This window comes from Maniola hyperantus, chromosome 17 (assembly GCF_902806685.2).
Source record: "Maniola hyperantus chromosome 17, iAphHyp1.2, whole genome shotgun sequence".
NCBI lineage: Eukaryota > Metazoa > Arthropoda > Insecta > Lepidoptera > Nymphalidae > Maniola > Maniola hyperantus.
The window spans coordinates 11,268,443-11,289,707 of record NC_048552.1 but is presented as its reverse complement, the minus strand read 5'-3'; the positions used below and the strand labels follow the sequence as shown (position 1 = coordinate 11,289,707).

At 37.6% G+C, this 21,265-nt stretch overlaps 2 protein-coding genes across 2 annotated transcripts; both read right to left on the bottom strand.

Annotated features, from left to right (window-relative positions):
* Positions 1-766: 766 nt before the first annotated feature.
* LOC117990266 (carbonyl reductase [NADPH] 3-like) lies at positions 767-5,051 on the bottom strand. The gene is made up of 2 exons (XM_034977730.2): positions 4,994-5,051; positions 767-1,664 (listed from the first exon to the last, which is right to left on the bottom strand). Exon 2 carries the CDS (start codon positions 1,649-1,651, stop codon positions 767-769), a length of 885 nt encoding a protein of 294 aa, XP_034833621.1. The 5' UTR covers positions 1,652-1,664; positions 4,994-5,051.
* On the bottom strand, positions 3,731-4,627 carry LOC117990265 (carbonyl reductase [NADPH] 1-like). The gene has a single exon (XM_034977729.2). It carries the CDS (start codon positions 4,613-4,615, stop codon positions 3,731-3,733), a length of 885 nt encoding a protein of 294 aa, XP_034833620.1. The 5' UTR covers positions 4,616-4,627.
* Positions 5,052-21,265: the final 16,214 nt, after the last annotated feature.

Here is a 21,265-nt window from a genome sequence, read left to right as displayed (position 1 = left end):
AGTATCATCTAGTTATAATACTTTAAATACTTTTCTCGATATCATTTTGACATGACCTTTTGCAACTATTTACAAGTGCTGCAGTCACTTTTTGATTGCCTGCTTGATTGTATGAACTGCCATACAGGGGTAGTTCGATCAATTGATTGTTAAAGACCATTCGAGCAGTCATTGCCAACTGCTCAAGCAGTCTCATGTATGAGAAAGAATTGATCATGATTCATGAATCATTACCGTTTCAAGGGCATGTATGGTCTCTAGGATAGAAAGTTAAACTCTTAAAACTAAAACTAATTTTACTTAAAATGTTCTAGAATAAATAATTTTATTACCAAATATTAATTTTTAATTATAATATGAAGGTGAAAATTACATATCGAAAATATCATCTAAAGTTAAACCACCGCAACGAGGCAGGGTGCCCAGAACGCTGGCAGCGTTACCTCGTTGAATGGCCAGACTAATATTATACTGACCGAGGTAACTGCCAGCCCTCCGGTCCCCCGTGGATTCCGCGAGACGGGATGAAAGGTCCTTAAACGGGATGACAGAGATAATAAAAACATGTTATATTATTCAAAGTTAATTTGGACTAAATTTAGTTATTATATTACTTATTTCAATTTCAATATTTTTTTATAGGATTTATTTTAGTTGAAAAAAAAGAAAGTCACAAAGAAAATAAACAAAGTCGAAAAATATTAAGTGAAAGAAAATAAATTATTTTATTTTTTAATAATGCAATATATTTTTTTAACGATACGCGTTAATTTTTATTAAGATCTTTTAAAACCTTCTCAAACACCGCATAGGTGCTGTGCAGTTTTTGATTCGGATCTGCCCAGTCCTTTTCGGTTTTGTCAAACCAGAAGTATTTTCCTTTTACTGATTGATCAATGTCTAATGCCAAATAAACAGGAGCTTCACTTGCTTCTTCTATGGTTAAGAAACCAGCAGTCCTTGTCATATCAGTCATGACGAATCCTGGATGTAAGGAATTAATAGATATCCCACGTCTTGCTTCCTTCTGTTGAACTCTTGTTAAAGCACACACAGCAATTTTAGAAATTCTGTATGCTAAAAGAGGCATTTCTTGAAAATCTTCTTCATTAAGAGTTCCATTCTTAACAGAATCCAAAAACCATTCCACGAATGCGTTTATATCGTTTAGCTTAATATCTTCTTTCGTAAGTCGGTTGATCCAATACGCGTTTTTAAGATTGGAAATATGACCACAATCACTTGATATGTTTATAACTCGAGCGTTGTCTTTCAAAATGGGATAAACATACTCTTGAATAGTTAATATGCTATAGTAGTTAGCATTGAGTACCTGTACTGAGTCTTCATAAGTTGTTTCTGTGAAATTTGACGTGATGAGTGCTGCATTGTTAATGAGAATATCCAAGCCCCCATGCTTCTCCTTTAGGTATTCCGCGAATGATTTTACACTGGCCTTATCGGTGACGTCAAGTTGGTGGAAAAGTGGCTTAAGACCTTCTTTGATCAATTGGTCAACTGCTTCTTGTCCTCTTTTCACATCTCTTGATGTTAGGTAAACGTGTCCCACACCACGTTTGCATAGTTCTCGAACTGTGGCAAATCCTATGCCTTTATTAGAGCCTGTCACAACAGCAATTTTGCTAGCCATGTTTTAATTTACACTGAGGTAAATTTTTTTAGCACCAAAATTTTTATAGCATTGATAAGAGCTGCATACAGATAAAGTATGATAAACGAATCAGCAACGATTATCCATACTAATATTATAAATGCGAAAGTGTGTCTGTCTGTCTGTCTGTCTGCTAGCTTTTCACGGCCCAACCGTTCAACCGATTTTGATGAAATTTTGTACAGAGTTAGCTTACATCCTGGGGCCTTGACATAGGCTACTTTTCATCCCGGAAAAATAAAGAGTTCCCACGGGATTTCAAAAAACCTAAATCCACGCGGACGAAGCCGCGGGCATCATCTAGTCTCAAAATATTATCTTAAAACGTTAAGGTGATTTGATACAATGAGCCGCAAAAATTCAAATTTTAGTTATTTTTCGAAAATAGTAGACTAATCATACATCGAAGGCTAATGGTAATGAGTTTTGCGGGCATAACATTTATACATCTACATGTTTTCTATAAAACTTTGGTCAAAAATACTCATTTAATTCATATTTGTGCAAATCTGGGAAAATTCAGAAAATTGTCTGTATCAAACCACCTTAAAGTTGTTTATGGTTGCAAAAAGGGTAAAATCATATCATAAATTTTGAAACTAATCAACATTTTTAAACTAACTTAATATTATATTATTTGAAATTATTACTAATAAAAGTTTGCGTGGAAGTCGTTACTTTTCCAATTTTGTTGTTTTTACATGGTTTATTTACGCACAAAGTTGCATTAAAATTTGGCCTAAAATAGAATGAATATTTCATGTGTGTATAGTTTTTGACGAAATTTGGTAAAGAGGTAGGTAGCTAAGTATAACTTTTATAAATAACTTCAAGGCAAGACTGAATAGGTATCTTCTAGTCAAGCGCCCTCTAACGAAGACCAATATTATCGCTTTTTATTATGTACTAGCTGACCCTGCGAACTTCGTTTCGCCTAACAGTCGATTCAAATTTTTTATTTTTTTTTAAAATATCAATTCACTATCAGAAATTCTAAAATCCCCACGATTTAGGACTTCAGTACTTTGCAGCATCAGGATTGAGGAGTTAGGATCCGAAGTTCAGTGATGTAGCCTATGCTTGGTACCTAAAATAATTTTGCATCATCCGCAGTTCCTGAAACATTATAGTTTAGGAGTGCTGTACCCTACATCATCAGGGTTGAGGAGTTGAGACTTGAAGTCTGAGAATAAAGTCGTTGCTTGGTACCTACAATATGAATTCACTATGAACACTTCCTGAATCTTGATAACCCAGGCGGGCAGTAACCCTGCAGCATTAGGATTAAGGAGTTGAATCCAGAATTTTTTATGTGACCACGACGTAAACTTTTTTTGTTGATTTAAAAAAAAATTTGCAAATCGGGCCAGAAACCTCGAAAAAATCGATGTAGAAAAAAGAACCACCTCCTTTTTGACAGTCGGTTAAAAACCGATGACCTTGAAATATTTACGGAACAATCTTTAAAATATCCCCTTTCTAACAAAAAAAGAATGAATGAAATCGGACTACGCGTTAATGAATTACAACTCAGTATACATTTTAACTTTCGTCCCCTCTCCTACGGGAACCATGCTGAATTTCGGGATAAAAAGTATCCTATATTCTTCCTCATAGTATGACCTCAAATCGTACCAAGTTTCATTGGAATCCATTCAGTAGTTTCAGCGTGATGCGCGGCCGTGATACAGACAGACAGACAGACAGACAGACAGACAGACAGACAAAAATGAAAAAAATTACAGTTTTGGGTTCAGTATCGATTATAGAGTGCCCTCGAAAAAAAATTTTCAAAATATCTTCAATGTACAGAATTTGACCTGTTACAGTTTTATTATAAGTATTGATGTACAGAATTTGACCTGTTACAGTTTTATTATAAGTATTGATTGATGATTTTTGTCAAGCGCAAGCCTATCTCACATAAACTAAAGGTCTATTGAAACTTAACACAATAAAAATTTGAAATCAAAGACTTTATTAGGTTTTTTTGCAATGTAATGTTTAACAATATCTTTACCGTGTTTAATAGGTGTATGTTAATTAGTAGGTGCGCCTTTAAATTTTATTATTATCTTTTAATAACTGCTCAAATTCTGCAAAGTCGTCGTATAACTTCTGGTTGGGATCTGCCCAATCTTTTTCAGTTTTATCAAACCAGAAATATTTTCCTTTTGAGGACTGATCGATATCCAAAGCCAAATAAACAAGAGCTTTGCAAGCTTCTTCTGTGGTTATCAAACCAACAGTCCTTGTCATATCAGTCTTGACAAATCCTGGATGTATGGAATTAATAGAAATACCACGTCCCACTTCTTTTTGTTGAACCCTTGTCAAAGCACTGACAGCAATTTTAGAGATTTTGTACGCTAAAAGAGGCGTTTCCCCAAAATCTTCTTCATTAAGGGTCCCATTTTTAACAGAATCCAAAAACCATTCCACGAATGCATTTATATCTTCCACCTTAATATCTTTCTTTATAAGCCGATTAATCCAGTAGGTGTTTTTTAGATTGGAAATATGACCACAATCACTCGACATGTTTATAACTCGCGCATTGTCTTCCAGAATTGGAAATATATACTTTTGAATAGTTAATATGCTATAGTAGTTAGCATTGAGTACCTGTACTGAGTCTTCATAAGTTGTCTCTTTAAAATTAGACGTAATGAGTGCAGCGTTATTAATGAGGATGTCCAAGCCACCATGTTTTTGTTTTAGGTGTTCCGCAAATACTTTTACACTGTCTTTATCAGTAACGTCCAGCTGATGAAGAAGAGGCTTAAAGCCTTCTTTGTACAAGTTTTTAACTGCTTCTTGGCCTCTTTTTACGTCCCTCGATGTTAGGTAAACATATCTTACACCACGTTTGCAAAGTTCTCGAACTGTAGCAAATCCTATGCCTTTATTAGAGCCTGTCACGACAGCAACTTTATCAATCATATTTCAAATTGCACTGCAGGAAATTTTGTTATTACCGAATTTTATTGTGGTGATAAGAGCGACATGGAGATAAAGTTTAATTAAAAAATAAACGAATGATAACAACAATGAAGATAAATGTAATCGCTTTAAATGGCGTGATATAATATCCGTGGGTATGAGAATCCGACTTATGTATTTTGGGCGACCACATTTAGTGATGGAATTAATTTACCATCATTTTAACAAAATTGACCTTCCTGGCGCAGTGGTAAGCTCTGTGGTCTTGTTATTGGGAGGTCCCGGGTTCGATTTCTGGCAGGGGTTTGGAATTTAATAATTTCCAAATTTCTGGTCTGGACTGGTGGGAGGATGTGAAGTCTGAAGCATCATCCAAACCTACTCGACCAATGCGACTACGAAGCGGGAACATCAGCCGCGGTGGTCGTCCCCACGATATTTAATGGCACCATGCACACCTACGTGATAACAACAGTTAAGTGTGCATGTATATCGCATCGCGTCGCGCTCCCGCATCGTTTTGCGCTCCCGCATCCCGCATCGTGTCACGCTCCCGCATCCCGCGTTCAAGACGCATAGGTGTAGACGTAGTGAGATTGAAGTTGTACACGGGTGCTCTCAAGACACGTTGCGGGCGACTGACGGGGTACAGTGTGGGCCGCCCGAGCGCAAATTTGAAGCATGCTTTTTATGAAAATTTATATTTAAAATTCTATGTTACCATAAAATAATACCGTTATCCCTTAGTGTAGTATTAAACGTTGAACGTAAATACGAAATTTTATTGAAATTGGTTTTAAGTATATCAATCGAATAAAACTGGTTTTTCTCCTAATGGTCGTGTTAAAAATGCGTCAGCCAATCGAGCCAAATTGTGCCAATCGTGTTTTGGCTCTCGTAATTATTCACTAAATAATATCTTTAATTTTAATATAAATGAAATAAAAAAAAATAGACAAATTTGTAGTTTTTGTGGCCTAAACTTGATACTTTGAACATCCGAAATAGGTATGTCTCAACACCGCTTTTAATGTTATGTATTATCTTGATAAACTTTTATCTTTACCAGGTTTACACATTGCAAAATGAATTCCATATTATTTCGGATAACTTAAACCTTGTTTATTTCGAGCTCAGAATGAAAATTAAAAATCTTACACTGAGATTAAATATTTAACACTTTGTATTGCACTCTAATCTAAATTGTATCAAAAAGTTAATATAAGGTGTATTTTTTAAATTAAGTAGGTATGTTTAATTAGTAAAATCTTGTGTTTGCTTTGTACCACGCTGTAGTTTTAACTAGATAAGAAAAATTATCACGCGAATAAGCGATTAGTTTCAAGTTTCATAATAAAGAATAGGTTTTGTGTAGTAAAATTTGGTGTTAGAGCTAAAATATGAGTAGTTAATACTTATGTTGAGTTATTATGGATTTTTTAGTATGTAATTGGCTTAGCTGCTGGTATGTCATGAATACAATAAATTACTTGAAATATATATTTTTAACTTTAATTTTTTGATATTTTCCAGGAGGTATGTCCCTATCCTTCTTTAGATCCCTAGCAAATAATATCGTCATCATTATCGTCGACCGTATACCGATAGACGTCCACAGCTGGATATAGGTCTCGTGTAGGGACTTCCTCACGCCACGATCTTGCGCCACTTGAATCCAGCGGCTCCCTGCGGCTCGTTTGATGCCGTCTGCAAATAATTTAGTTGCCGCTAATCACTATTCACTACCCATTTTATAATTTTGGAAAGTTAAAGAAAATTTAATATTTAATTGTTAAATTTTCCGACACTCAAAGACCCTGAAATAGTATATCAGGGGATTTGCTGAAAATAATAATAATGTGGAAGTGTGTTTGTTTGTTGGTTTGTCCGCCGCAACGGAGAAACGGATCAACGTGATTTTTTACATGGGTATAGTTAAATACCTGGAGAATAACATAGGCTACTTTTTATCTCATGAAATCAAGCAGTTCCCACAAGAGTTTCAAAAACCTAAATCTATGCAAACAGAGTCGCAGGCATCGGCTAGTAACCATCAAAAGCTGATACAACCCATACTTAAAAATATAACTTACACAAGAGATGGATTTAATACAGCAAAATTTTAATAACGATAATTAAACGCAGATTTGTCAAACATACTATTAAAATATCCCCGTAACCGCCGCCGTGTACAACAATTAAGTAGAAAATAATTATAATATGTAACCATAAAGCATCCCGGATTTAAAGATTATCAGCGGCTCAAAACTGGGAACACGCACGTGGTTTACCGCTTTGAGCACTTTCCACGCGTAAAGCGGTGAGGGAGGAATGCAGCTTACATAAGCCATACGATACGACTTTTTAGCTTAGCTTTGATTTCGATGCGATGGTGCTTTAAAATTACCCACTATATATGTATTAGAAATTAGAAATTTTTATGTATAAGCTATACTATGCTGCTATGCAAAATAAATACATAGCTATGCCATAGCTATGTATTTATTTTGCGCTCTAAGATGCAATTTTGTATAAGTACCCACTTTATACATAGTAAGTTGTTACCTGTAAGTTACATTTAAGAGAAAATTCCTTTAATGTCTTAAACCATAAACAATTGCTTTGGGGCTTTACTAATAACTCAATCCATACCATCACTCGGCATGTGTTTACTGTTGTACATAGGCCTTTTCGAGAGTACGCCACTATGTTTCTCCGCCCTCCATCTGTTTCCTTCTTGTCACATCGCGTCACCTTTTTGAGATCATTATCTGTTTTCTACGACATACATTACTTCCCCACTATCATTTCAACTTGCTAATCCGTTGAGCTTTGTCAGTCGTTTTCTCTTTCTCTTAGTTCTCTTACGATTCTAATTTTTTTATTGTATAAGTTTGCAAAGTCTTAAATTGATAGGTAGCCTTCACAATCAGAGAGGAGACCCGCGTGGGTGGGAAATGGATTGGGATGATGATAGTGTAGGTGAAAACTAAGTTGTTAGATTCTCTTACATTTTTTCGAAGTTGTGCGCAACGGCAATTAAACAAAGCGTCTAATGAGCATTTAATCGTACAAAAATCCTTACAATATCGTGTCGTACAGTATAAATACTCCTGGAATTCGCACCAATTAATGCTTAAAACGGAGTGCATGCGGAAACTAGTGGGAATAACGCGCGAAAGTTTCCCGCCTTTTTGACTACACAAAAAGGCACTGCTTTATTTCATTCGAACTTTTTCTGTAGAAAGGGGCGTGATATATTTCCCTTTCACTGAGATTGTAAAGGACATTTTGATACAAGTTTTTCAAAAATATTTTTACAAGGTGTAATTGTTTTGTTCCTATTGTTTGCGAAAACATCAGAAATGAGGAGATCCGTAGGAGAACTAGAGTAACCGACGTAGCTCAACGGGTTGCAAAGCTGAAGTGGCAATGGGCAGGGCACATAGTTCGTACAACCGATAGAAGTTGGGGTCCCAAGGTGCTGGAATGGCGACCTCGCACCGGAAGACGCAGTGTTGGAAGACCACCCTAGGTGGACGGACGACATCAGACGAGTCGCAGGGAGCCGCTGGATCCAGGCGGTGCAAATCGTGGCGTGTGGAAGTCCCTACAAGAGACCTATGTCCAGCAGTGGACGTCTATCGGTTGATGTTGATGATGTTTGCGAAAATGCAATAAATAAAGCAAACAATGTCCACACAAGGGGTAATCCCCGTAAATGTTCAATTTCGTTAACAATTAAGAGTATTTTGGGCCGCGTCCAAATGGGACGTGCTATTGCCCGATGGTGTTATGCCCATGATATGTTAAGAACCATAATACAATATGGGTTTAATGTTCACGTCTGTACAATTATTTTTGTTTATTTTTGATTTTCGTAATTCTTGCTGCGTCCCATACTTTCTTTTATTCTTTGACAAGCCTTGGATTTTTAGCAGATTGCGTAAGGAATTCTGCTAAATGTATCTTTAGGTAAGTACGTTCCAAAATACGAGAAGCCTAATTACCTATAACGTGCAAAGTTCTGTAAAATTACTAAATTAATTCAGGTTTGTTTATTCTTCGATTATTTAACATTGATGCTCTAAAATATATTAGTGTAGCATGTAGACTATAGATTCACCCCCTTTGTTGTCTCTCATAAACCCCTTCGCAATTTACCTAAGACAATATTTTGATGTCATAAGCGGTAAGCTCTTGCAAATAGGTCGATGATGTGAACGCCGGACATGTGACAATCACGATGTGCATTTTAAAGGACGTTACCGCTTTGTGAAGAAGGTTCAAAATGCTGAACATAGGTTCACCACCGCGTTAACGTCAGGGCGAACGTTAGTGGAGGGCACTACATTTTATAAGGCTATGGTTACATGGGGGTCGTTCATTGCTCTTTTACATTTAAAAAATAATATGTTGTTGTCAATAATCTCTATAATATAAAAATGAATCGCTGAATGTGTTGCCGATCGCAAATCTCGAGAACAGCTGCACCGATTTCGGTAATTCTTTTTTTATAATATTCCTTGAAGTACGAGGATGGTTCTTACATGGAGAACAGTTTAAAAAAACTCCTGTAAAAGAATCGACTATTAGGCGGTACGAAGTTCGCCGGGGCAGCTAGTACAATATAATTCTTTATTTGCATAATGTGTGTAAGTACATAAGATGTTAAATCTAAGAAAGAGTCCAGCACATTAGCCATGTCGGCGTATAAATATAGACAATTGAGATTACTAAGTACTAAAATAAAAACATACTTAGTAATACTTAGTTATATAAAACTAGCTTATGCTCGCGACTTCGTCCGCGTGGACTACAAAATTTCAAAACCCTATTTCACCCCCTGTTGAATTTTCAAAAATCCTTTCTTAGCGGATGCCTACGTCATAATAGCTATCTGCATGCCAAATATCAGCCCGATCCGTCCAGTAGTTTGAGCTGTGCGTTGATAGATCAGTCAGTCAGTCAGTCAGTCATTCAGTCAGTCAGTCAGTCAGTCACCTTTTCCTTTTATATATATATATATATATATAATATAAGAAGAAAGATACAGGGAATCATGACATTAAACTTAGTAGATACGAGTGTCATAACGAGTAGGTATACATTAACGGTTGTTAGCTTCTGCATAACTGCCTAAATAATAGAGTGTAAGGGTTCATGTATGTGAGTTTCTTTATCCCCCCACAACTTCTAAATGCCTCAATAGATTCAGATGAATGGGGGGAGGGGGGGGGGGGGGGATCCTTAGAATCACTATATTATCATCCCGAGCGATACTAGGTATAAATAAAAAAACTATATTATATCGCGCCTGTACAGTGTCGTTTTCATATGTGTTTTTTAAAAACCTTTTTAGTTCAATTTTTGGCAGCCGAAGTATCTTGTAACGGAGTGTTTGGTTTAGTTAGCTTAGCTGCTATTACATCGTTCCTCATAGGGGAGATTAACACAAAATGACGTCACATCTGAATGTAAGCCCAGCGTTACGCGGCACTACAATTTCCTTAAGTGTCAGAAGCAGTTTTCTTCAGCGGCACAGACACTCAGCCGAAGTGGCTTGTGCCGGAGTGTTTGGTTTAGTTAGCTTAGCCGCCATTACATCGTTTCTCATAGGGGAGATTAACACAGAATGACGTCACATCTGAATGTAAGCCCAGCGTTACGCGGCACTACAATTTCCTTAAGTGTCAGAAGCAGTTTTCTTCAGCGGCACAGACACTCAGCCGAAGTGGCTTGTGCCGGAGTGTTTGGTTTAGTTAGCTTACCCGCCATTCCATCGTTTCTCATAGGGGAGATTAACACAAAATGACGTCACATCTGAATGTAAGCCCAGCTTAAGGCGGCACTACAATTTCCTTAAGTGTCAGAAGCAGTTTTCTTCAGCGGCACAGACACTCAGCCGAAGTGGCTTGTGCCGGAGTGTTTGGTTTAGTTAGCTTACCCGCCATTACATCGTTTCTCATAGGGGAGATTAACACAGAATGACGTCACATCTGAATGTAAGCCCAGCGTTACGCGGCACTACAATTTCCTTAAGTGTCAGAAGCAGTTTTCTTCAGCGGCACAGACACTCAGCCGAAGTGGCTTGTGCCGGAGTGTTTGGTTTAGTTAGCTTACCCGCCATTACATCGTTTCTCATAGGGGAGATTAACACAGAATGACGTCACATCTGAATGTAAGCCCAGCGTTACGCGGCACTACAATTTCCTTAAGTGTCAGAAGCAGTTTTCTTCAGCGGCACAGACACTCAGCCGAAGTGGCTTGTACCGGAGTGTTTGGTTTAGTTAGCTTACTTTGCCATTACATCGTTCTTCATCGGGGAAACAGATCGCTAATTACGAAACAGCGCAGCTGCGTACTGACATACGCACTTTCAGTACTGATTTTTTTAAAAGAATACTAGCCACTAGCAATTAACTTAATCGCTGACTAATATTCCTTTTCCCCCTCCAATTAAGCGTAAAGCTTGTGCTAGGAGTAGGTACGACAATAGTGCAACGGGTGGAATTTGAACCGGGCTACCTTTCGGTTTTCAGTCCGCTCCTTTATCCGTTGAGCTATCGAGGCTCTAAATTATCCCCATTTCTTTGACAACTCGTGGTAAGAAGATGAGTAAGGACGCTATTCAATCCATCCATATAAATAAATGCGAAAGTGTGTTTGTTTGTTGGTTTGTTGGTTTGTCCTTCAATAACATCGCAACAGAGACATTATTTTTTGCAGGGATATAGTTTTTATTTATTTATTAAATACTAGCTTATGCTCGCGACTTCGTCCGCGTGGACTACACAAATTTCAAACCCCTATTTCACCCCCTTAGGGGTTGAAATTTCAAAAATCCTTTCTAAGCGGATGCCTACGTCATAATAGCTATCTGCATGCCAAATTTCAGCCCGATCCGTCCAGTAGTTTAAGCTGTGCGTTGATAGATCAGTCAGTCAGTCAGTCAGTCATTCAGTCAGTCAGTCAGTCAGTCAGTCACCTTTTCCTTTTATATATTTAGATAGATTAGCCATGTTGAATGACTAATATTCCCCTTTCTTCACCAACTAAGCGTCAGGCTTGTGCTAGGAGTAGGTACGACAATAGTGCAACGGGCGGGGTTTGAACCGTCGTCCTTTCGGTTTTCAGTCCACTCCTTTACCGGTTGAGCTATTGAGGTTCCGGAAAAATCAAACAGTTCCTAAATCCACGTGAATAAAGTCGCGGAGATGAGCTAGTAAAAATGATTTCGAGTAAATCCAGTTTCATACATATTTTCTATAGCATTGAGTCTTAACACACGAGGTAACTACAGTTAGGTATCTTTAACAATAAGTGAGTTACAAATTGTAATATTATGATATGGAGCGAACTATTAATAATAAATACACCCTGTACAGCTGTGTACACCCTTTGGCCCCTTGCCACTAACTTGTTTCTTAGTTAAGACCCTGGTCTATGTTTTGTAAAGTATCGCACTGTAGGAGACTGGAGTTATTTCCTTGTTGGGTACTATCATGTCTTCCTGTTCTAGCTGAAAATACCCTCAATATTGTAATCTAAAATAAGCGTGCAAAAGTGCAATACAAAATTAAGTACGAGGAGGTACGTACTCAGTACTCAAACATAAATTTTTAATATAATATCTAGAGCCTCAATAGCTCAATCGATATAGGAGTAGACTGAAAACCGAAAGGTCGACGGTTCAAACCCCGCCCGTTGCACTATTGTCGTACCTACTTCTAGCACAAGCCTAACGCTTAATTGGAGAGGATATATATATATATATATATATATGTCTCAGGAAATCGACAATAGTCAGTCTGACGTCGAAATACCGTCCAAATTTAACCAACCCGATCTGATTTTAGTCAGAGAGCAAAATAAAGCATGTTGGAAATTCGGCCAACTAAGTAGGTACCGTACTTTTGACAGTTTTTCCTGCTAGATTGCTTTTAGAAAGATTTTAAATCAGTCTGCGTTAAATCTAATGAATGCCACCTGAATCCAGCGGCTCCCATTCCAGCACCTTGGGACCCCAACGTCTATCGTTTGTACGAACTATGTGCCCTGCCCATTGCCACTTCAGCTTCGCAACCCGTTGAGCTATGTCGGTTACTCTAGTTCTCCTACGGATCTCCTCATTTCTGATTTGATCACGTAGAGAAACTCCAAGCATAGCTCTCTCCATCGCCCGCTGAGTGACTCTGAACTTTCTTATGAGGCCATAACATAACACTTCTGAACATAAAATTTCTGTCAGTTGCATAATAAGTACCATGCTGTCTATGATATAAATTCTCGAGGGTTCTTTTAATTGTTAATTGAGGTCGTTGTCAAGCGATTGACGTCCACAGCTGGACATAGGTCCCATGTAGGGACTTCCACACGCCGCGGTCTTGCGCCGCCCGAATCCAAACAGTGGCGGGTCTTCCAACACCGCGCTTTTCGGTGCGAGGAAAATAGTAGGTAGTTACTCATGAAACCGTAAATAGGAAAGTGTCATTAATTGCTCTTCGGCGTTGTTTAATGGTTGCATTCATTTGCGAATAACTTCGGTCCATTACTAACTGTGAATTGATGTTGGCGTATAATTGGATTCTAGCTAAAAACAATGGACGATGATTCGATAAATTTGTGCTGCATATTGGTATAGTGGAATCCGTGGATAGAATTTGTTTAGTAATCTATGTGACCTATTATCCAATATTTGTAAACTGATTTATGTGTAGGATTGGATTGTCTACTAAACTGAATACGTGATCTTTGTCGAGGAGGAGGATCATGGATTTATGGGAGGTTTCTATTAAAATTTTAAGGTGATCGCAAACCCAGCCAGCCCCCCCCCCCCCCCCCCCATTGTGTAAGAAAAATAATGAATAATGTATTCATATACATAAGAAAAATGTATTCATCGTTATCGTAATTATAAAATGTAAACAGCGAATGAACCAATCATAGGGCAGAATTTTTTGACGATTACGATAACGATAAATACGTTTTTCTTACACAATCAGGGGGCTGATCAAGGTAAGCCAGTGATGGATTTGTGATCATAATGAAAATCAGTGGTCATATCAGTGCTAATCTCTGCTGATGCGTCATCAACATTTGATGGGATCGATTGACTTCGTCGAAACGATCGAAAGCGGCTTTAGAGTTTCAGGTACAACTGGATCTGTATATCTCACTCGCGGATTTCGCATCAAAGACGCGTCGCAACTCGCAATATACGCGTGAAAACATTTTCGCACTGATTGCACTTGGGCTGCTGTTTTACGGGAAAAATCTTTTTGAACTTTGTAGTAGAGAATTAAAAAGAAATAAGTAGGTTAGATTTTAGTAGTTTTGAAAATGTCGTGGGAAGTAACAAGCTGTTCTTTTTAGCAATCAATTACACTGGAAGTGATGTTTGAACGTTTCTTCCACCCAAAAAAGGTTTCAGTTACTCTCAATTATTCACATTTTAAGAAAATTTATTTCAAAAACCTATATCCACACTGATAAAGCCGCGGTTATCATTTAGTTGTCTACCTACAAAATGTGTATTATATCAGGTAGAATTGTTAAATATATCAATACATACATGTAAAATACCTAGAGCGTAGCGCAAAGTAATCTCAGAAATTCCAGACAGGCATAATCCTATAGAAGCGAAACGTTACCTACATGACGCCGTAGCGCAGAAAATCACGTGCACATTTTAACACCATTTAGTTACAAGGCAAAGCCTTTTTGGCAGACGGAAATATTTCATTTCATCCTTTGAAGGTGCGTTGTTATGAAAACAGGTCTTTTGCCGAATTTCCGGCATCCATTCAGAGGGAGGAAACATCGGAAAGATTTATTAAATTCAACCAAAAAACCCTAAGGCGAGTTCACAGAACTATAAAATAAGGTAATAGAAAAGGTACCTATATGCTATCTTAACTACCGGGAGAGCAGTGTATTGTCGATTCTTAACACCATTTAGTAACAAGGAAAAGTCTTTTGTTATGAAAACAGGTATATTGTCGAATTTCCGGAATCCATTCAGCGGGAGGAAACATCGGAAGGATTTATTAAATTCAACGAAAATCCCTCAGGCGAGCTCATAGAAGTATAACATACGGTAATAGAAAAGGTACCTATATGCTGTCTTAACTACCGCGACAACAGTGCATTACCGATTCTTAACACCCATTTAGTAACAAGGAAAAGTCTTTTGTTATGACAACACGTATAATGTCGAATTTCTGGGATCCATTCATAGGGAGGTAACATCGGAAAGATTTATTAAATTCAACCAAAAATCCCTCAGGTAAGCTCACAGAACTATAAAATAAAGTAATAGAAATGGCATATACCTACTGTCTTTAATACTGGGATAGTAGTGCGTCACCAATTTTTAATAACACCATTTGATAACAAGGAAAAGCGGTTTTGGTAGACGGAAATATTTCATTTAATCCTTTGAAGGTGCGTTGTTATGAAAACAGGTCTTTTGCCGAATTTCTGGGATCCATTCAGAGGGAGGAAACATCGGAAAGATTTATTAAATTCAACCAAAAATCCCTCAAGCAAGCTCACAGAACTATAACATAATTAGGTAATAGAAATGGTATATACTGTATTTAATACTGGGATAGTAGTGCGTCACTGATTCTTAACACCATATTATTATAGTAACAAGGAAAAGTCTTTTGTTATGAAAACAGGTATATTGTCGAATTTCCGGCATCCATTCAGAGGGAGGAAACATCGGAAGGATTTATTAAATTCAACCAAAAATCCCTAAGGAAGGCTCACAGAACTATAGGTAAGGTGATAGAAATGGTATATTTTGTCTTCGCTGGACAACGTGTCGCTCATATAGATGGTCTCATATTCTCCTTGGCTACTTGACGCAGGTTCTTCAGCTAGTTATCCTTCTTCTTCTCGCGGTCCTTCTGCCTTGTTGCCTGGATAATAATTAATTTTAATAGATCATATTGATTAGAAGTCGATCGAGTAGAAATGACAACACCTGCCATTATATCTAGCATCTAATTAAAGCTTCGCAAAGTGTTCGAATTTCAAATATGCTAACTTATACTACTTTCAAAACGTTACTTGGTATAGGTTTTGAAAGCTGATTGTACTGAGAAACGCCTGCAACAAACTGTAAGCAAATAGTCTGTTTTTACAATAGCTCGCACTGATGTATGAGTAGACATCTGCGCAGCGATACGCTCATACCCTCATACCATTTTTATACTTTTTTTGAATTCTGTGGGCGAACCCCTGTCGCTATTTGAAGAGAATATTGTTAAAGGGAGACCAGACCGTATGTGGAAAATGAGAGAAATTATTTGGGATATTTCTTATGAAATTTGATGTGGATTGTGGTTGCTTTGCGGATGTATGGATTTTAATTGCTGTGCTGAGTCGGGTTTTATTTAAGGGCTATTTTATTTTACGACAATGAGAACTCATACTTAATCAAGGTCAGTGAAGAGTCCTGATAGCTATTATTTATTACTAGCTGATCCCTGCGGCTTCGCCCGCGTAGATTTGGGTTTTTAAAGATCCCGTATAGCCTATGTCACTTAGGAATAGTGTAGCTTTCCACTGGTGAAAGAATTTTTAAAATCGGTTCAGTAGTTCCAGAGATTACCCCCTACAAACAAACTTAACGACATTACCTCTTTATATAATAAGTATAGGTTCTTACTCATCATCATCATCATCATCATTATTATCAACTGATAGACATCTACTGCTGGAATTAGGTGTCTTGTAAGGAATTTATAAACCTCATCTCTCTCATGAACCGTAATAGGTAGAGAGTTGAAATTTTCACAGAGTGTGTATTTATATTACGCGCTGTAACAGCAAAAAAATTCAAAATGGCCGTCATGAAAATTAAAAAAACATACAAAGTCATAAAATTAAAAACATCTCGTATGATGGTATGGAACCATTCATTTGCGAGTCTAAGTCACACTTGACCGGTTTTTCCAGGCTTCTGTAGATGAGATGAAATGAAGGAATCCAATTCGTGCCAGTTGTACACTATCACTAAAATGGCCACCAACACCGACAGAAGGTAATGGAAACAGCTGATCCATTCGAGGCTGGGACCTTGTCAGGACCTGAATCTTCAGGAATGAAAGAACGACCGGAGAGAGAAGGAAATAGAGTAGACTGTGATAAGAAGCCCTTATATTTTTAACATTTGGCACTTGCTCCTTGTAAATAATTATACCCTGTCGAACATGCTGGGACGAAGACGAAGATTATAAAACACAACTTTCTTGAGTAAATTCAAGATTTATCAACTGCGATTAAGGAGGACGGGCTGAGCACGTCAAATTAATTACATCCATTCGAGATAATCACTCAGAAACTGTAGGAGGACGCTTTTTTGCTCTCCCCGTTACCAGGCTCGGGCGCCATCACAAAACTTTGTCGCATAAATTATTACGGAGTAATTAATGCCTTAAAATTTAAGTAGTCGTGTAACTGCACAATTAAGGTCCTTTAAGATGGAGAAACGGAAACTTATGAATATCAAACGCCGTATTTAAAGCCAGGTGGACCAGTGGGTATTTATGTAGGGCGGATTTTCAAAGAACCGTTTTTTTAAACTTTTGTGTACCACTTTTCGAAACAATTCGAAATGTCTTATGTAAATTAAGTGAATATTTGATGAATAATTTCGAAGCTGGAGGAAGGAACTCCTTAGCCCTCTATCGCTCGAATTATGAAGGAGATGAAAAAAAAATTCACAGTGAAAAACTTTTTTTATTTGGCCTTATTAAAACCGTATTAATAAGAAAAAAACCGGCCAAGTGCGAGTCAGAGTCGCGCATCGAGGGTTCCGCACTACAGTCGTTTTTTGTTGACATTTTGCACGATAAATCAAAAAATATAATGCATAAAAATAAATAAAAATCTGTTTTAGAACGCACAAGTAAAGCCCTTTCATATGATACCTAACTTGATATAATTATATATGGTGTACTTCGAAAATTAAAAATACTAATTATTAGTTCATAACCAAAAATTTTTTTTTGTGTGGTAGCCACAAATTCACGGTTTCAGATTTTCCCCCTTATATCTGCTATAAGTCTACTTGCCTTTCATGATTCTAGGTCAATGGGAAGTACCGACGCGGGCAACTAGTACAGAATAAATATTGAAAATAGGTTCCTAGAAACTTACAGCCTCCATCAAGACAACGAGACACTGGCGCAACTACAAGATAGTGGCAAGAGGCCAAAGGTCGTAGGTACACAGCTGTATTGCATTTATTACTACACTTGTAGGTCGCAGAGCGTGTAGATCTTTACCAAGAGTAGCAGGATTAGGTCCCTAATACAAAAATTTATCATGTTTTTATATTATTTTTTACTAGCTGATGCCCGCAACTTCGTTCACATGGAATGAAGTTTTGGAAAGTCCCGTGGGAACTCTTTGATTTTCCTGGATAAAAAGTAGCCTATATAACTCTCCAGGTTTTTATCTATACCCATGGAAAAAATCACGTCGATCCGTTGCTCTGTTGCGACGTGATTGAAGGACAAACCAACAAACCGACAATTTTGTTTTAATACTTACAATTTTTTAAATTTTTCTCTCCGTAATAACCATCCTCGTAGTTCAAGGAATATTATAAAAAAGAATTAGCGAAATCATATTATGTAGTATGGATGTAATTAAATAGAGCCTCAATAGCTCAACGGGTAAAGGAGTGGACTGAAAACCGAAAGGTCGACGGTTCAAACCCCGCCCGTTGCACTATTGTCGTACCTACTCCTGGCACAAGCTTGACGCTTAGTTGGAGGGGAAAGGGGAATATTAGTCATTTAACATGGCTAATATTCTTTTAAAAACAAAAAAAAAAAAAAAAATTAATATTTTTGACACAACGAAAATCCCGCAGAGTCAGTTTCAACGTATTATTTCAGTCCCGGAATTAGCATAGTCGAATTTTGATTAGCAGTAAAACACAGAGTTCCACTTTGCAACACTGTCTGGAATGTTGGGGTCCTTGAGGTGATTTCTATGGAGGAGCGAACCTCATACACAATAATTTATTAATTTAATGGTGTCATAATAACTCATACACTTACAAACACATAAGCTTATAACCGATACACATTTTAAGTAATCCATACTAATATTATAAATGCGAAAGTGTGTCTGTCTGTCCGTCTGTCTGTCTGTCTGCTAGCTTTTCACGGCCCATCCGGTAAACCGATTTTGACGAAATTCGGTACAGAGATAGCTTGCATCCCGGGGAAGGACACAGGCTACTTTTTATCCCGGAAAATCAAAGAGTTCCCACGGGATTTAAAAAAAAACCTAATTCCACGCGAACGAAGTCGCGGGTATCAGCTAGTATTAGAATATAATGTATTTTCTATACAAACCGATGTTGATGACAGACAGTAAAAGTAGGTCCGGGAGATCTACTATAATTTGTCGAGTTGTTATTCTAAGATAATTTGTTAAAAAATACGGCGCTACCTAGACACCATTCCATATTCTTATTTTTAACTAGCTTATGCTCGCGACTTCGTCCGCGTGGACTACACAAATTTCAAACCCCTATTTCACCCCCTCAGGGGTTGAATTATCAAAAATCCTTTCTTAGCGGATGCCTACGTCATAATAGCTATCTGCATGCCAAATTTCAGCCCGATCCGTCCAGTAGTTTGAGCTATGCGTTGATAGATCAGTCAGTCAGTCAGTCAGTCAGTCAGTCAGTCAGTCAGTCAGTCACCTTTTCCTTTTATATATTTAGACATAGCTTCTGGTCACAGAAGGGCTGGCTCATTTTTTGCGCAACGGATCAGCCTGGCTGTCCAGCGCGTAAATGCAGCCAGTATTCTTGGCACCACTCCACGCGGGCATGATTTATATAGTAATTAGATAAGGCTAGCTTTAAGTTTTATTGTAATATAGCTTATAATAATAGGTTTCGGGGCCATAGGACCAATTTACTGACAAGTGTTAAAAATTAGATAAGATATTAATAATATTTCACAAAGTTAAGTAATTTTGTAAAATACTGTAGATTGCACGCTCTAGTAATGAAGAATCTCGGTGTTTAAGCCCATTAAATATGCGTTAATGACATATTAATGCACAAAACCTTAGTCATTAGGTGTTGAAAGTGTCATAAATTGCTATTCGGAGTGGTTTTATGGCTGCATTCGTATTCGGGCCGGAAAACTTTGGGCATTAACAACTTTAAATTGATATATAACTTAATAATCAAGTTCTCACTAGATCTTCAAAATATGAAAATCCGCTGTACGGATTTTTTTTTGGATTTAAGAAAAGTTCATAGTACATATTTTTTACTAACTGATGCCTTCGACTTCGTTCGCGTGTATTTAGGTTTTTAAAAATCCCGTGGGAACTCATTGATTTTCCGGGATAAAAAGTAGCTTATGTCACTCTCCAGGTCTTTAACTATACCTAATCATGCAAAAATTACGTTGATCCGTTGCTCCGTTGCGACGTGATTGAAGGACAAACCAACAAACCAACAAATCAACAAACAAACACACTTTCAAATTTATAATATGGGTGCTGATTATCATGTACTTATCTTAAATCCATACTGATATTATAAATGCAAAAGGGTCACACAGGGCGCGTAGACGTTGGGGTCTCAAGGTGCTGGAATGGCGACCTCGCACCGGAAGACGCAGCGTTGGAAGATCCCCTACTAGGTGGACAGACGACATAAGACGAGTCGCAAAGAGCGTGGTGTGTGGAAGTCGCTATAACAGACCTATGTCCAGCAGTGAACGTCTATCGGTTGATGATGTTGATAATGATGATGCTGATGATGATCTATCTGTCCGTCTGCTTGTCTGCTAGCTTTTCATGGCCCATCCGTTTTTTACCCGGTTATGACGAAATTTTAGAACGGGGATAGCTTGCATCCCTGAGGCAAACGTACCTACCTATAAGCTACTTTTTTGGAAAAACATACATCATGGAAAATCCAAGATTTCCCACAGAATTTTATGAAGTCACAGGCATCATCTATAAAGTGCCTATGTAATTTCCACCAATAATAAAAAAAACACCACTTTATGAGATTACATAACTACAGTTCGTTGTAGTTACAACTACCTATTACAACTTCTAGAAGTCATTGTACTGCTTGTCGCTGCGCGTTATGTACGCCCAAGCCTTTATCCAACCTTCCATCCTACTATACAGTACAATATGAAAATCAACATAGCATTACACGTTCCTCTGCGAAGAGTGTTAAAGAGTATACACTATACAGACAGGCTTACAAATAATAAATATTTTATACCTGACGGATGAGTTCACGCTCGCCCTAAGTGCATGTCTGTATCATTCGTAAGGCATAAATATTATGTTTAGGTTGAAAGTACACTGAGCTGTTTTGAGACAATATAATAGCGCCTGAGAGTTTATACGTATTTGTACTTATTTTAATGCGAAAGTTATGAGTACCAGGCAAATTTCTTTCTTTCTGTAATTTTTAATATGAAGTATATCGATTTTGGAATTATGTCTCTAATATCTCATTTTTTTAACCAAGCGGAATACGATATAAGTTAACGAAGATTTAAAAACGAAATTTGCTCAAAATAAAAACGGTTTGTGTCTGAGGGGCCCGAGCGACTTCTCAACACAAGCTGAGTG